The sequence below is a fragment of the Mandrillus leucophaeus genome, unplaced genomic scaffold, assembly GCF_000951045.1.
Source record: "Mandrillus leucophaeus isolate KB7577 unplaced genomic scaffold, Mleu.le_1.0 Scaffold599, whole genome shotgun sequence".
Classification (NCBI taxonomy): Eukaryota; Metazoa; Chordata; class Mammalia; order Primates; family Cercopithecidae; genus Mandrillus; species Mandrillus leucophaeus.
The window spans coordinates 1,295,602-1,312,675 of NW_012106463.1; the positions used below are offsets into that span (position 1 = coordinate 1,295,602).

The 17,074-nt window shown below is 43.9% G+C and overlaps 1 protein-coding gene across 5 annotated transcripts in view; it reads right to left on the reverse strand.

Moving 5' to 3' along the window:
* Nucleotides 1-570: 570 nt before the first annotated feature.
* INSC (inscuteable homolog (Drosophila)) overlaps nucleotides 571-17,074 on the reverse strand; it is a 132,994-nt gene continuing 116,490 nt past the window's right edge. For 4 of the 5 annotated variants that reach the window (XM_011999554.1, XM_011999557.1, XM_011999558.1 and 1 more), the window contains 4 exons: nucleotides 12,097-12,163; nucleotides 8,702-8,857; nucleotides 7,244-7,320; nucleotides 571-1,848 (listed from right to left, as the gene is read on the reverse strand). In XM_011999554.1, the coding sequence (XP_011854944.1) occupies nucleotides 1,720-1,848; nucleotides 7,244-7,320; nucleotides 8,702-8,857; nucleotides 12,097-12,163 (429 nt within the window). In that variant the 3' untranslated portion in view covers nucleotides 571-1,719. The remainder of the gene's footprint in view (nucleotides 1,849-7,243; nucleotides 7,321-8,701; nucleotides 8,858-12,096; nucleotides 12,164-17,074) is intronic. The other variant, XM_011999556.1, reaches the window with a different exon arrangement.

A 17,074-nucleotide genomic window follows, 5' to 3' on the forward strand; every position in this document is an offset into this window, starting at 1 on the left:
ATGAAAGTTGCCAATATCTTAGCATAACTCAGTGATATATATATACCTTATTTCTAAAAATGGAAGCTTTGTATAAGGACTCAGAAGACCTTGGTTTGAATCCAGGGTCTGCCATTTTCTTGCTACTTCAGCTCCGTTGCTGCATCTGTAAAATGAGTTTCCTCTGTTTCTTCTCTGTAAAATGGGTATATAGTAATAAATGTTAATATCTATACCGAGAATGATATAAAACAAATCCATGGCACCTGGTTAATGTTGCACAAGGGTTTTCTATCATAATAATAATAATCATCATCACATTAGGTGGGAGGACCTAGACATTACCTTTCTATACAGCATATGACTTCAGCACAAAGGCTTTGGTAATAGATATTGCCAGATTCAAATCCTAGCACCACTTACTAGCTAGTGACCTTGGACAAATAATTTAATAATCTGATTATAGGTAATAACATATATGAATACACTAATTAATACTTACGTGATTATTGTGAGGAATAAATTAGATAATGCACATTACATGCTTCGCCCATGACTTGGTTCATTAGATTAACTCACTTAAACTAGTAATTGGGAATTTAAGAAATGTTTCTTGAAACATTATTATAATCATGATTTTATACAATTATATCGTGTAAATTATATCATAATATGATGGCATTAATATTTTCAGAAGGATCCCCAGATTTTTGTGATATTTTCAAGCAGTGATATTGGTAAACCAGCTCTCTAGAAAAAAAAAAAAAAAAAAAGCAAAACTGTGCTTTATAGCATCTGCGAATTTCTGTGGTATAAATACTCCCACTATGGCCAATTTCAACATGAGGGCTCATGGGGTAGCTCATGGCTACCAACACAAGGTCACTGAGTGCAGAGTTGGGAAGAAATTCCCACAGTTGTCCCTTGTGAGTGGGCATGAGCTGGCTTCAGCACACCACTGCCCTCAAGTATAGTTTTGAGGAGGAATCATTCAATAAGCCTCATCTGAAGATTCTATTCACCAGGAGGTGAACAGGAGGTTACACAAAAGAAAAGAAGCCAAAGGAAGCAGGGTTTCTGGTGCCTTTGGAAGTATTTTTGAAAGTCACTTTGGTTTCTCACTAAATCAATCAGAGCTTAACCTATTTATACACCTGTGAAAACAAGACAATTCTTTTAATGGTTGGAAAAGGTTTGGGGGAATGAAACCTTGGGAAGCAAGAACTTAGTTTAAAACACAACTTAATAAGAAAATCTGGGATATATATAATTCCATTTATTGAAGAAAAAGAAACTTTTTTCCAATATATTCTACCCAATTATGGAATTCATGTTAGATTTTTGGGAAGAGCAAATATAGCTTAAAAAAAAAAACTCTGCTAGGCAGTTGAAATACTCTGGTTCCGAAGTTTTAAAAAATGAGGCAAGATTATATAGTGAGAGTAGAAAAAATAAGATGAAGTGGAATCACCCATGACAATCTGTCATATTAGCCATTATGAATTTCAACATCTGCAACTGAAAAGCTACAGAAGTCAAAAAATAAAAAACAAAGAAGATTCCCAAGGACCACAGACTGTTTGATGATGTTGCTCTAAGATTTCGCCCTCCATTTATTTCACACAAAAATAAGTTAAGTATAAATAAATGAGGAGAGCTTGTGTGTAGTCAGGTGTGTTCACTGGTGCGTACTCAGAGGGGGCGTGAGAACAGCCAAATGTCTTTCTTCTCCCACACCCACTACACAAAACTCTCCTCCATGTTGCTGCAGAGTAAGAAGGAATCCACAAGCCGAGGCTGGACCAACTGCTGAAAGTCAGAGTCCTGTAGGCCTTCGGGGCAGACCCCAGCCAATCTACGCAGAGCAGCCTGGGGAGAAGACAGAAGAGGTGACACATATCAGACTGGGCCATGTCAGGTACGTGTATTTCCTTCACCTACCCTGAAATGTGCATTTCAGGAAGTGGTGCATTTACCAGACAATTTGGGCTGATCATCATGTTGGCCACTTGGCACCCCAGCGACCGTCTTGGTCCCTGGTCAACATAGCAACCACATCTCTTGTTCACCTGGCTTTATTTACACCTTGATCACTAAGATAGATGTCATCTGAAAGCTGTTAATAATCTTAGTAATGGTCTTTACTGTTTCCAGATCCCTAAACTAAACTTAGAATAGCAAGAACTATTCATTCATCCATAAATTCAGCAAGGTCCTATGGAAAGCACTATGGAAAAAACAAGAAAAGAGAGGGAGAACATACTGTAAAAGTAGATAGGGATTTTGCTACTGAGAAATTCAACATCTGGCAAGGGGGATGAATAGGAAAGAGAGGTGCTGGCAGAATAAAATCACTCCCCAGCTCCCCACACAATAAGCAATGACTATGCTATTTCTGTTTTATGTCCATGTGTCCTTGCTCATATTCTTAATCTGCAATCCAATGCTCTACTTCTGAGCTATACCCCCTCCTCCTTGCTCATACTCTTACTTGTGACTTGAAGTGACTTCCTGCTCTTGCCTATTGTTACCTCCCCCATGAAGCCTTCCCCAATTATCCTGAAGCAGAGACAGTCCATCCCTCCCTCCTCTGTGCAACCAGGGCCCCTGGGCGGACCTCAAGTTTCTCACACTTGACTGTAACTAGCTTTTAGGTATTTATCTCTCACACTAGACTCTGAGCTCCTCAAGAGTAAGGATCTTGTTTTCTATTTCTCTGTATCTGTAGCAGACAACACAGAGGTTGGCACAGGGCTCAATAAATGTTGACTGAAAAGAAATGAATAAACGAAGTGCTTTAATACTGAGATCTGCTGATAGTGCAACCTGAAACTAAATGTGAGCTGTGCACCTACCTAGACCTGTTTACCAGTTAACTGAGGCAATGCATGTTGTGTTTAATAAACATTAATTTCTTCCCTCTTCCTGGGCATATACACAGCAGGGAACAAGGTACCTCTCTTCTCCCACCTCTGGAAGCAAAAAGAGTGGGGGAATATCTAGAATGGCAAAAGAAGCAAAGAAGGAGGGAATGCAAACACTGAGGATCTCCCCATAGCACCTCACTTAATCCCTATATGATGTTGCAAGCTAAGTGTCATGATCTCCATTTTGGAAATAAGGAAACTAGGGCTCAGAGGGGGAAAGTGGCCTTCCAGACATCACACAGGAGTCCGACTCCAGGGCACTCAGACCTACACACACAGGTAGGATGCTGCAACCCCAGGATACAAGGTTATATTGAGCATAAGGCTGGGGTACCGCTCATTACCTGGACATGGCAGGTAGCCTGTTGCTGAGAAATCAGGCCAACAAAGTGAAAAGAGAGGATAGTTTGAGCTGGTTGCTGGGAGTCACAGGTGCTGTCATGTCCAGGCAGGGTCAAAGAGAAGGAGCGTGTGTCTCTGTGCATTAATGAGCAGGGTCTGTGACTCTAGCAATGGGAAGTAGACTCCCCAGAACTGCCTCCAACTAGCACATCTTGACTCTCATGGGGCATGGTTTACCCCATGGGCTAATGAGGGTAAACTTCATAGCACTTTCTGATTCTTCTTGGCTCCAACAGGGAAAGATAACCCCATTGCCCTTGAGTTTTCACCATGAAAACAGAATCAGGGATTTTCTGAAGATGAAGAAATAAGGCCACCAGTGCATTTTCGCATCATTAGGGATAAAAAATAAAGAAAGAAGGGAGACAAGGAGACACAGAGAAATAGAACAAAAACTTATCAAAAAAAAAAAAAAAAAAAAAAAGGGAAATAAAAAAAAAAAAAAAAAAAAAAAAAAACAGAGAAAAAGAGACAACAGAGAAAAAAGAACAAGAAGGAAATATTAAAACAGACAGAGATGAACTTGGTGGAGAAAAAAGACCAAGTATAAAAAAGAGATGGAGAAAAAAAGAGAAATCGTGGCAAAGAAAATAAAAGAGAGAGCCCTTAGGAGGAGGGGAGATAATAGGAGAGAGGTAGGGTGAGGTAAGGAGGCAGAGAGAAAAAGGAAGGAGTAGAGAGGGACAGAAAGGAGTTATGGTGATAAAAAGAGGGGAGTGAGGGAAAGGAGAAAGAGAAACTGCTGAGAAGGCAAACCCTAGAAAGAGAGCAAAGCAGAAACCAAAACACAGCAGAGAACAACAGAGAGAGAAGAGACACCCTTACCTCCCCACGGTCCCCAGAAAGTCTACAGGACATGAACCCTACCATAGCTCAGAGCACCCCTCCTCAGTGTGCAGCAGCCTCAAAGGACCCTGCACTCTTGCCAACCCTTCTCTCGGCCTCTGCTTCTCTGGGAGGGTTAAACAGCTAGTCATCCTAGAATCTCATTCCCAGATAGCCTGAAAGCACCCAAGCATTAAACAAGCCTGGCAACCTACTGACAGCTGCTTCATTCAGGAAAAAACCATTCTGTTTGGGAGAGATGATCTGCACTGCCACCTTCCCAGACAGGGGAGACAATAAGTGAACCTTCCTCCCTCCACCTGAAGGGAGCCTTTGAAGCTGGAAAGGTCTTGGGGAAGAACAGGAATGGTGGCTTCTAACTCCACCTGCCAGGCTAGACTCCAAGTGAATCTCACCAGCCAGGAGACCACACTCAAATGTTGGAACATTCCTAGGGACAAACTATGGACACCCCCAAGACTGGGAGCTAGGAAAAGGGGAAGCAAGTCTATCAGTCCCCAAGTCAATTAATACATAGTCACCAAACTCAACGTCCCATGGATATACAAAAAGCTGGAAAAAGTCCCCTGCCCTGGGAAGGTTCCAGGCTAGAGGGGGAAAAATACAAATCCTCCTCTATGAGTCAATGCTGGAGACCAGTGCCATAAGAGATGGGGAGAGAAAGAGCATGGCTTGGAACAAGACGGTCTGGTTGAAAAGTGCAGGCCTCTAGAATCAGGCAGGCCTGCGTCTGAATTCCAAGAGCCTCCCCTTACAACACCTGGGACAAAGATAATGGAACCTGCCTTGGACTGAGTGAAACAAAATCCAAGACAGGAGGCTCAGGTTCATGCTGTTTATTCTCTGGCTTTGCACCACACAGAGCTCCCGGAAAATTTTGTGAAGGAGAGAGATTTACATCTAAGCTTGGAAGGATTGGCAGAATTTTAATAAACAGAGTTATAGAGAAAACATTTGCTGGGAGCAAGGGTCAAGGCACACAGTTCAGGGTGCTCTGGCTTAACCCAGGTGGACAGGGCCTGGAGACAGTGGGAGGTCTGCAGGCCCTAGGGATGGTCGGAGCCAGACTGAGAAGAGCTGAGCAGACGGACAGTGGCCCAGAAATAATGGGGAACCATGAAAAGGTTCGATGGAGATTTCATGAAAGTGTCATGATTATAAACTGTCCTTAGGAAAATTAACTCAGAAGCCACACGGAGAATGGATTAGGGAGGGAGGGGTTCTCTTCAGCATCCACCAACTCATCCACAGAACAAATATAATCCCTTTTCGGCTTGAAAGTCCTTAAAGTGATTAAAGATAGTAGCCAAGCTCTTCTGTGTGCTCTCCTTCACACTAATAAAAATGATAGCAGTAATAATCACAAGCCCTCATATTTGAATGGAGCTTTATAGTTTCCCAAGTGATTTCAATGCTACCAACATTTCCTCAGGGTCTATTCAGAGTCAGGCAGTGGTAGTTGGGGTCAATCATTACATGTTAATTTCCTCTCACTTCACTTGCTAGCACAGGCGGAATTAAGAGGATCTGTGAATTTGAATGAGAAAAAGTTACATCTTTATTTTCACCAACCTGTAACTGAAACTTAGCATTTCCTTCTATTGCAATGTGAATGCAGCAACAAACCATGGTGTCTTCGCAATCCCTGTGACTTGTGATTTCCCAGTAGAAATTAGATACTTTCACAGCCCATGAAAGTTGTTGAAAATATTTTCAAATACCATTTATGGTCTGCACGAGTCAAGATGACAATACTTACTAGACTTACAGCTAGGTCTTATTTAATGTGTTGACTAAAAAGCAAATATATTAATATATCACATATTTTAATAGTTTAATAATTTTAAATATAATTGGTTTTGGTTTTAATTCTGTACATTTTATTTTTATTTTTGCATTTAAAAGATTATTCTGAAAAGGGGTCTGTAAGCTTCACCAGACCACCAAAGGCACAAGAAGATTAAGATTGCCTTGAACGTACCAAAATAAAAGCCACAGAAGGGCAGAGATTTTTTGTCTTTTTTACCTGCAGCTGTATCCCCATAGCCTAGAACAGTGAATGGAACACAGAATCATTCCGTAAACATTTATTGAATAAAATGTATAGCATTGAGTGACTTATCAAATGTCACACAGCTCATTAATGGTACGACCAAGACAGGTCTGATTGACTGTAATGCCCTACTGTTTCTACAACTGCGAAACGCCCATCAGAAACTCCCAGAAAAGAGACAAGCTCAGCTCAAAACGGGCTGAGGAGAGGACTTTACTGTGAGACAGCTTGAAGGATCTTTAAATCCATCACTTCCCCCGTGTGTTCTTTGATCACAAGAGCCAGCACTTTCTTCTGGAACTTAAGGGTTCTGTTTATAGAGTGGCTTCCCCGCTCCTAAATGTTTTCAAATGGAAGCTACTCTACTTTGGGAGTCCTTACAGCCCTAGTAGGGAAGAATATACAGATGAAGTGTGCATTCTCTGTCTGGTACTATTGATTATTTCATGATGGACCCCTAGCAAAAAGAAGTTGGGTGGGGACTTCCTAGGATACACTTGCTTGTGTTCAAGGTGAGGATCCAGGTTGCTGCTGAATAGTCCACTCTGTCTTGTTGTGTTCCTTCTCGTTCTGTTCCACAAAGGTGGAGGGAGCTACAATGCTGGAAGAGTGCCACCAGATGGGCTCCCTGTAGGGATAAGTGGAGGCTTTTCTCCCTTTATTCCCCTTGGAATAGGCAGGGGATATCCTTATCCTAGCTCCCATGTTCTGCAGGCACCATGACATAGACAACACCAACTAGCGTTCCACGGGAACCTCAAAGGTTCCTGTTCCTAAAACTGTAGTGGTAGAACAGAGGGAAGAGGGAGTTTCTCAGCCATCATCTTTCACACATATTACCTCATAAAATTTTCATCACGATTTTATGAATTAAGTGAAACAAATATTATAACGATCACAATCCTAAAGAGAAAAGCTAAAGCCCAGAGAGGTTTTATGGCTTACTGAAGCCAGCCACAGCACAGCCAGTTCTCCTGGCCCCCTTGTCTGCATCCTGAAGGCCAGGGGAAAAGCTGGGGGAAGACTGAGAACTCACCAGGCAGGCCACGAGCACGGCATCACTGCTGTTCCTTTCTGATGGGGATCTGCAGAGCTCGATGAGACGGGACATGCCTGTAGGAGACACAGGGAGAGCCTCAAGCCCAGGACGGGGCCCAGTCGGGCCTGACCCAGAAGTTCCCTTGCACACCCAATCTGCCAGAGAAGGGGGCTGAACCCACCTCGAGGAGTCTGTGGTGGAAACTTTCTACTCCCTCAGTGGTGAGCAGAGCCTGGTTAGGGTCAGGCCAAGCTGAAGCATCCAAGCCAAATCCACAGATGTGGGTTAACATTTGAATCTTTACCAGACAAAATTCCTAGCTGTGTCTTTTTTTCTCAAGTGCCAATTTCAGACAGAAAATATACTGTAGCTAAAATAACATAAAACTATAGACTCTACTAATATTTCCTAGGGCTTTACTGAGCAGAGTTAAGTGAATGACTTAGCTTTGCAATGCAGACTGACTTCTTTCAAACTTTAAGAAAAAAAAAAAAAAAAACCCTCATTATACGATAGCAGTAGAAGGTATGCAAATACAGTCTGCGTGTCCATCCTCTGTAAGTTCTTGAAGGAGCAGGAACCCTCTGCTGCCCCAGGCTGTCCCTCTGGGTACCTGGAGGATTGGTGACACTGCCATGCCTTTTCTCACGCTTCTTCCTGAAAAGCCCTTTCTCAGTCTTCACATGGGAGTAACTTTTACTTACTTTTTCAAACCACAGCAAAGGACTCGCCGCCTTGTTAAAACATTCTTTGACTCACCCAGATAAACATGGGCTACTTCTTGTGCATGCCAAATGCACCATGGACATGCTTTGAGTGTCACTCCCATGATACTGAAGTAAGAATATCCCTTTTTTTATTTGTCACCTCCATGAGGCTGTGAGCCCCTGTGGTCAGGACAATGTCACATCCAGCGTCACATGCCCAGCACTCAGAACAGAGCTTAGCGTAGGGTGGGTGCTCTGAAAATATTTGTTGGGTAAATAAGTGACTAACTGAATGAATGAGCATGTTAATGAGTGAATTAATGGAGGAGTTAATAGTGAATAATGAAGTCATGAATGGGTTAATGAATAAATGAACTAAAGGATAAATTAATGAGTAAATGAACGTGTAGATAAGTAAACAAACGAGTATATGAATAACTAAGCAAGTGAATAAATGAATGAGTGAATGAAATAATGGGATTCTTATTAACAGTCTGCAGGTGAGTCACTATTCTGGCCAACTTTTACCACTCTAGGTCCTTTCTCCCTCTTGCTTCAGCCCCAGGTTACAAACTAGACTAGGGACTGCACCCCTGAGCCTCCATCCCAGCATTTTCTAGCCCCCAGAGATAGGGCTTATGCCAGCCAGTCCTTGCCCTGTGTCCACTGTTGCCACCATGAAATCAGAGCTGCTCCCGCCCCCAATCCCCCCACTCCACTCCAGTCACAGCCAGCAAGCACCACTCACAGCTGAGCCGCACAGCCTCCCGTGCCACATCTGGGTCTCGGCTGAGACGAGCCAGGGTCACTGCAGCTTTCTGCTGGACTCGCTCACAGGCTGCCACCTCAGCAGGGGTCCCAGACCTTGGCTTTTCGGACAGCATGCCCATGATGAGCTGGACCCCTAGGCAGGAAGCAAGGAACAGTTGGTACCTACCCCCAGCATGGAGCCTTCCCCATGGGGCCAGCTGGACAGGTGGCTGCAGGGTGCAAGCAAAGGCTGTCAGGATGACTTCAGGGGTCTCACCCACAGGGCAGAAGCTGGACAAGGCTATTTCTCCATGCCTTCTACTCCTGAGGGTGTCTTCATGTACCAAGTCACTATACTTGGGAGGAACATCTGAAGACATCTTTATTTTTTTAGCGCTATTATTGAGCTTTTACTCAACACTGTGCTAAATGCATAGTAAATGCATAATGCCCTAAAACCTTCCAGTAGCCTCATGTATTTGGTACCATTATAATTCCATTTTGAAGCCCAGAGACAAGTGAAGTGTCTTGCCCAGTGTCACATAGTTAGTAGTTGAGGGAGCTGCTACTACAATTCAGATGTAGCATCACATTTAGGATTAAGAAAACAAAAACGAAAGAAACTCAGATAACTGGTTTCTCTACATCACCTCTTCACTTCTGATACTGGCTGCAATTCAGACAGGTCCAGTAGTGATGAATCCCCCAGGTAAGAGGTGATCCAAACCTAAGCTGGATAATGACTAGATCAAATGTTTTAGAGTGAACTCAAGCTGGAAAAGGGTGCAGTAGTTAGACTGAGAGATTTCGACCTGAATAATCTCTGCTGAGAAGCCTCCTACCTCCTCCTGAAATCAGATTCGTCTTCTGATTGTTCTAGAAACCACACCCATATCCACTCATACCTCCTTGCCTTTACCCAGTCTTTCTTTCTACAAGGGATGCCGTTTTCCCTCTTGATGCTCCATCTAAAAAACTCCATCCTGCAGGTTGTAGTAAAAGTTTATCTTCAGTGTAAGCTGTTGCCCAACTGCCCATCCCACACTCCCCTCTTCTGCACCCAGTGGCTTCTGCAGCTTAGAACTTAAGCCAGACATTACCCAAGAATATAGTTTTGCTTTGTTTTGTTGCTCCACACAGCGTCTACAATTTTTTAGATTTTTGATAGTGTGCTAATTGGAGGATTTCTGTAAAAATCTAGATTTCTGACTTCTGAAACTGCCTCCTGAATTTTAACCCTAGGCCCTCATTTCTGGACAACAAATTTTTAAAGCTTATTATGAGTTCCTTCTTTAAAAGAGATTGATCCTGTCTCTGGTGAATTCACCTCATCCATTTACATTACCTGTCTGAATTGTGTAGACGTCTAAGTTTGCAACCTGTGATTTAGACCATGGACTCTCAAAGCCCAGCCTGTACAACAAGATTTGCCCTGTCCAGACCTAAGAGGCCTGTCTTCCAGTATACCCCAGTTGCACTGACACCTTTGTTGATTCCTCAAATCCTGCCCTGCTTTGGAAAATAGCTCCTTCATTAAACTCTCTTCAGGTAAACCCCGTGAGACTGCCACTGTTTCCTGAAAGAGCAGAGGGTCTTAGCACAGTGCTCATTCTGTGCCAGACCATCTTCTAACATGCTTCATGTTAATCCTCACAACATCCTTATGAGGTAGGGATTATTTGTATTTTGTTGATGAAAAAACTGAGAGGTCATATGGTTAGTAAACACAGTGCCAGGATTCAAACCCACAGAGTATGGTTCCAGTTTTCAACCTCAATCACCATGACAACCTCCCTCTGTTGCATTATTCTATTGTAGATGTTATATTTCTATCATATGTCACTTTTGTTAAGTTGTGCTCTCTGTCTAGACTGTGAGACCCTCTAGGACAAAGGCAGGGATTTAGTTATCTCTGTTCTCGTTGTCTAGCACAATGCCAGGCACATATTAGGTCTCAATAACTGTTTAATGAGCGAGTCAGTCAATAGCACTTTGTGAACCATAAAACCCTCTACAGATGCCAGATATTCCAATCTCAAATTCACAGGCCTTTGGAGACCCACTCCCACTGAACACTTCAACATAAGGCTCTATAAGTGCCGAAAGAACAGGGCACAGATGCAATAGCTCAGCTTCATGGCCTCAGCTGGCTCAGCAAAGTTTCTCATTATTAGCTCAGTCACATAAAATTAACACAAAATGATGTCCTTCAATTAGTAACAGAGCAATGGGGGATGGGAAAGTGTATGTTTGTTAAGACAGCAGGGAAGCCTGGGAGAAGGGGGTTTAGCAAGAGCAGAGGCAGCCGGCCCAGGCTCCCAGCTCACTCCGCCTCATTAGCGTCTCTGGTTTCCAACCGGTTGCTAATTGCTCCCTTATTTCCCAGTCACAGGAAGCCCTCACCATCTCTGCTCCCAGCTGCAAGGCAGCCGCCTTGTCCGTTGGCAGAAACGGCTTCGATCAGCTCCCAGGCCAATGAAACCTGGCCCACCCCACCTGGACCTTGGTGACATGTTCAGCACCAGATGGAACAAGGGAGCAAGTGGGAGAAGAGATGCTGTCAGTGAGGGCTCAAGACATTCAGGTTGCCCTGACCTGCTCTACCACTCACCCCTTCCTCAGCTTTCTACTGCAGCCAAATCCAACAAGATAGGAACCATTTAAAGTTGGAATGTATCCCTTGGTAGGAATAGATTTTTTTATTTGGTGATCATAATGAAATATTTGCCTTCTCCTCACCACCTTATTAAAATACCAACCATCACTACCCCACCCTGATACTACCTTACTCTTCTTCCCTGCTTCATTTTTCCCAGGGCACTGTCACACTATCATCACCGGACATTTGCTATCTTCTTATACATTATCTGTCCTCCACTAGAATTTAGGCCTCACAAAAGCAAACAAATATTCACATATATAGGCCCAGTTGCCCACATACAAGCACACACATATATGCTCATGCAAGCGTGGAGACACATGTACCTATTTTTTTTTTTTCTTTTTTGAGACAGAGTCTCGCTCTGTCGCCCAGGCTGGAGTGCAATGGCGTGATCTCAGTCCACTGCAACCTCCGCCTCCCAGGTTCAAGCGATTCTCCTGCCTCAGCCTCCTGAGTAGTTAAGATTATAGGCGCCCACCACCACACCCAGCTAATTTCTGTAGTTTTAGTAGAGACGGGGTTTCACCATGTCGGTCAGGCTGGTCTCGAACTCCTTACCTCAGTTGATCCACCCACCTCTGCTTCCCAAAGTGTTGGGATTACAGGCATGATCCCCGCGCCCAGCTACATGTACCTATTTACATACCCGCACAGGCATTCACACAAGCACAAAGACCAGTCCCCTACATCCAGATAATTCACATAACATGTACAATGCTGCAAAGACATACCATTCTCCTGAATGATGTCAGAGGCACACTGCTCTAGGACAGACATGTTTGCCAAGATGGTCACAATCTGGAAAAGAGAATTTAGAAACTGAGAAAATGAGCACACCTGACCTTAATGGTACTTCCTACAGACAGGTCAGACAGGGGCTACAAAGCTTCCTTTTCTCCCGTGACTCCTTCCTGTCCACCGGGCCTATCCTTCCAAGGCATTTGCTTCCATCCTCATGGGCTCCTGCCACCCAGATGTATTTCCCCGGTGACTAATACCCATTTATCAGCCTACGGCTATAGCATGGCTCCCAAGGGCCCCAGGACACCCTGGAAAGACTAGCATAATCCTGGGTGAAGTTGGGGCCCAGCTGTCTTTCTGCTCTGGTCCCCAGTCCTGAAATGCAGATAGAACAAGCAGGTCCTTGGCCCCTCAAACTCCTCTGTGCTGGCTTGTCCTCGATAGCTAGCTCTTACTCTGGATTGAGTTCTTCCATCCCAGCTTCTTTCCTGAATACTAACCCTCACCTACTTTCAACCTGCGATGAATGAAGGCTAAGGTCACGTTAGAGGGCATCAGTAGAAAGGGGCAGCATTATCAAGCATTGGGTATTATATGGAATCTGATGAGAAAGTGCATACTCAGCTGCACGTTACAATTCTGTGGTAAGCCTCGCTTACCAGTCATCGCTGAAAGTCTCTGCCTGTAGGAAAGCGGTATTGACACCAGGTGGACAGTGAATCTCAGTTACAGCTTTATGGGTTGTAACCAGCCTCACCTGAAACCCCTGGTACAGTCAAGGGAGAAAAGAACTCACAAGCACAAACTGGATTAAGGAATGGGCTGACAGAGGACTCATTCCAGAGACCCCAAACTGCAAAAAGGTGCCAAAATGCTACTAGAATAGATTGGAAACATGGCACCCATTAACTCAGATACCACCCACAACACTGCTCCTGACATAAATAGCAAGAAGAAAATTCACCCACTTTCACAGAAATGGACAGCGCTCTCAACTGGTAATTAAAATAAATAATTAAATTAAATTAAAAAACAATTCTCACTGATACAAGCCTCTGTCTCTTGAAAGGTTTCTTCAAAGCTTGCAGGATGGTATAAGCAAAGGTTGTGCCCCTACCCCCTCCTCTGAGACGGCAGTTGACAGTCTACTGAGTACAATTCAGGCAGCTAAAATGCTGAAACTGGATAGTAATGTGATGTCTACCAAGAAAGAGTATTATCTACATTTTAATCACTCTGGATAACAAATATTGCTATTTTACTCTGGATAACAAATATATTTAAAAATGTCTTCTTTTAAACAGAAAGGAAAAACGTTACCATATTAGTAGAACATCTCTCTCTCTCCTTTCCTTCTAAACATATGTTGGAAGGGGATTCCGCATTCTTAGGTTGCTGCAGCATGTGTGTGTGTGACAACCCCTTCCAGCTCAGACCCCATCAGGGGCCTGGTTGGATGAGCCTGACTACAGTCGGCTGCCAGAGGAAGGACAGGAGAACACTCCAGAACCTTTATCCTGAAAGCAACTCTGTACCACCAGGTGTTTTATGACGGGGGTGACAACCTCCTATTTGCAGTTAAGAAGATAATAGGACTAAAGGAGGTTTAGGACCTAGAGGCTCTTTTACTTATTTATTTACTTATCTTTGTACTTTTTAAGATTGTGTTTGTGGGCTCAGTGGAAGGAGTTAGAGGAAAAAGCTGGGTTGGAAAGTTCCCCAAGAGGCATCGTGTGCACATTCTTATGAGGGAGGAGGTACACGGCCCAGTCCATGTCAGTTTAGAGTTTATTTGGCTATCTCTGGGCTGTTAGCAGGAAGTATGGACTCTGTTTCCACCACACAGGGGCTGTGACGTCCCACCATCACCAGGCTGGCCTCTCCGAATAAAAACACTTACTTGACATGCAGATCCATGAAGGAAGGAGGGAAGGAAGGAGGAAGGGAGGAAAAGGAAGGAAGGAAGGACAAACTAGGAAAAGAAAAGGAAACCTTTGTCTGTGGCAACGGGTTCATTACACAGTAATTATTAGCCATGTCACAGGCACCACGTAGGTCTTTGTGTCAGACTAATTTAGATCCTGTTAATGAAAATTACTTCCTCTTTACAGAGCCTGTACCCCATGTGGTTTTCTGGAGGTGCAGATGAAGTATTCAATTAAGTACAATTTGAATAAATGCCAATTATGCCCTGCTTTGAGTCCCCCTTGTAAAACATCCTTTTGTGCGCCGTAACATAGAGGGGAAAGAGGTCAATGTTTATCCTCACAGTCAAGTCCATGGGTGGGATTTTAGGGACAACTGTTTTACCTGGTTGGATACAAGTTAGCAATGCTGTCAGGGGGCAGAGTGCAGGAGCCAGGCAGACAGTTTCCCCAGCCCAGGCTAATTCAGTCTCGCCTGATGATGTTCAATTAAGTTCTATTCCACCTAAGTGAAAGGGCACCATTCCCTCTGCAGTTGTTTGGTGAATCCAGAGGACATCACCCTTGAGAGAGGTCCTAGGTAAGAGGTCAGTATAATGTAATAGCTAAGCATGTAGCTCAACCTACATCTAAATCCTGGCTCTATCACATTTTGCTATGATCTTGGCCATGTTACCTAACCTTCTGTGCCTTGGTGTATTCATTTTCTATTGCTGCTATAACAAATTATTGCAAACTTAGTGGCTTAAAATGACATGATTTTATCTTACAGTTCTAGAGGTCAGAAGTTCTAAATGAGTCTTACATAGCAAAAACCAAGGTGTTGAGAGATCTTCATTTATTCTGGGGGCTCTAGGGGAAAATCAATTTCCTAGTTTCTATTTTCCAGCTTCTGGAGGCTGCTCTCATTCTTTGGCTCAGGGGAGTATATCCTTCTGACCTTTGCTTCCTTAATCACGTTTGATTCTCTGACTCTGACTCTCTTCCCTCCCTCTTACAAGAACTTCTGTGATGACACTGAATTTACCTGGATAATCAAGGATAATATTCCTATGTCAAGATCTTAACTCAATCGCATCTAGAATATCCCTGTCGCTATATAAAGTAACTTATTCACAGGTTTTAAGGATTATCATGTGGACATCCTTGGGGGCCCTACCATAAGAAATAAAAATAATTCAGCCAGGCACCATAGCTCATGTGTTTAATCCCAGCTACTCCAGAGGCTGAGGCAGGAGGATCACTTAAAGCCAGGAGTTTGAGATCAGCCTGAGCAATATAACAAGACTCCGTCTCTAAATAAGTAAATAAATAAAAGGTATCTTTTAAGACCTGTATGGGCATTCAATGAGTTAATATCAAGCACCCTTTGTTAAATAAAATAAATATGGTTTGCTCTGGGCAGGAGAACCTGAAAGGACCCAAGCCTTGACAGACTGTGTCAAGAAACACTAGCCAAGTAACATGCAGCACTCGCGGGGCTGAGCATCCGTGTGGCCAAGACACGCTGCTAATATGAGATCCCTCCCAAAGGGGAGCCTGTACCAGAGCAGGTCAACCCTTCCCATCAGAGGAAGAGCAAAGTATGTATTCACTACCTTCTCTGGCATTTTCAATTTTTTTTTTTCTTTGGCCTCCAAAGACATGAAAATTGAGGCAGACAGGAAATTGATCCAGGATAGCAGGCGACCTCCCATGTCACTGATTCAAGAAGAAATGTCCCTGTGTGGTAGGAAGGAGGTTAGTGAGGCCTTTTGATGTCAGCACACACAGAGGAGAAACACTTGTCTGCAGGCCGATGCAAAGGTGTGAACCAGGCCTGCCTCACATCCTAGCAATGTCTCAGCAGTCTTCCCTCCATGCCACTTGCTCTACCAAAGAGCAAAAAGAATCCAGACAAGGATATTGATTTGGAGAATTAAGGGATCTAAGGGAAGAAAAGTGTGGTCTCTTTGAACATACTTTCTTTTCCAAGGCCAGAGAGGCAAGAGAGCCCAGGAGAAGGTACAGCCCTCTCCTCTTCTGCTCTCTTTTGAGCCTCTCCCTCCTGCTGGCAGACATGGCTCAGGGCCCAGGGTGCAAGACCTGAGAGGGCTGGACAGATGTGGAGACTAGGAGAAGGGCTCCTGCCTAGACCCAGAGACAAGCACATGGCTTCTTCTCTCTGGTACATGGGTCTTCTTGTTGACACGACCAGCTTTCCCTTACTACTAAAGAGGCAAGCCTGGAGGGCTAAGATTAAGGCTGAGGAGACTGCATGATAAAAGCCATGGAACTGTTTTGGATGTCAGTCCTGTACTGCTGGCGAATAGGCTGAAGGGCTCTCCTGGGTGAAGCCCAGCTGTCTCACCCTGGGGATTACACAAATGTTGGGTTGTAAGCCCACAGTATTAGAGAGCGTATAAAGGTCAGACCATATTCTCTGTGCTTGGTTTGCCCTTGGCTTTGTGGGGAGGGGCTTCTGGAGCAGGTCAGGACAGGGTGTTGGGATCCTGGATTCCTCCAATACTACACAGTATCCCTGATATGGTTTGGATCTGTGTCTCCACCAAAATCTCACGTTGAATTGTAATCCCCTATGTTGGAGGTGGAGCCTGGTGGGAGGTGATTGGATCATGGGGGTGGACCCTTCATGAATGATTTAGCACCATCTTCATGGTGCTGTTCTTGTGACAGTGAGCGAGTTCTTGTTGAAAAGTGTGAAGAACCTCCCCCTTCACTCTCTCTTGCTCTTGCTCCTGCCATGCGATGTATCTGCTTCACCTTTGCTTTCCACCATTATTGTAAGTTTTCTGAGGCCTCTCCAGAAGCCAAACAGATTCCAGCTTCATGCTTTCTGTACAGCCTGCAGAACCATGAGCCAATTAAACCTTTTTTTTTTTTTTTTTTTTTTTTTTTTTTTTTTACAAATTACCCCGTCTTAGGTAATTTATTTTTATTTTTATTTTTGAGACAAGGTCTGGCTCTATTGTCCAGGCTAGAGTGCAGTGGTGCCACCTTCGCTCACTGTAACCTCCATCTCCTGGGCTCAAGCCTCCTCCCA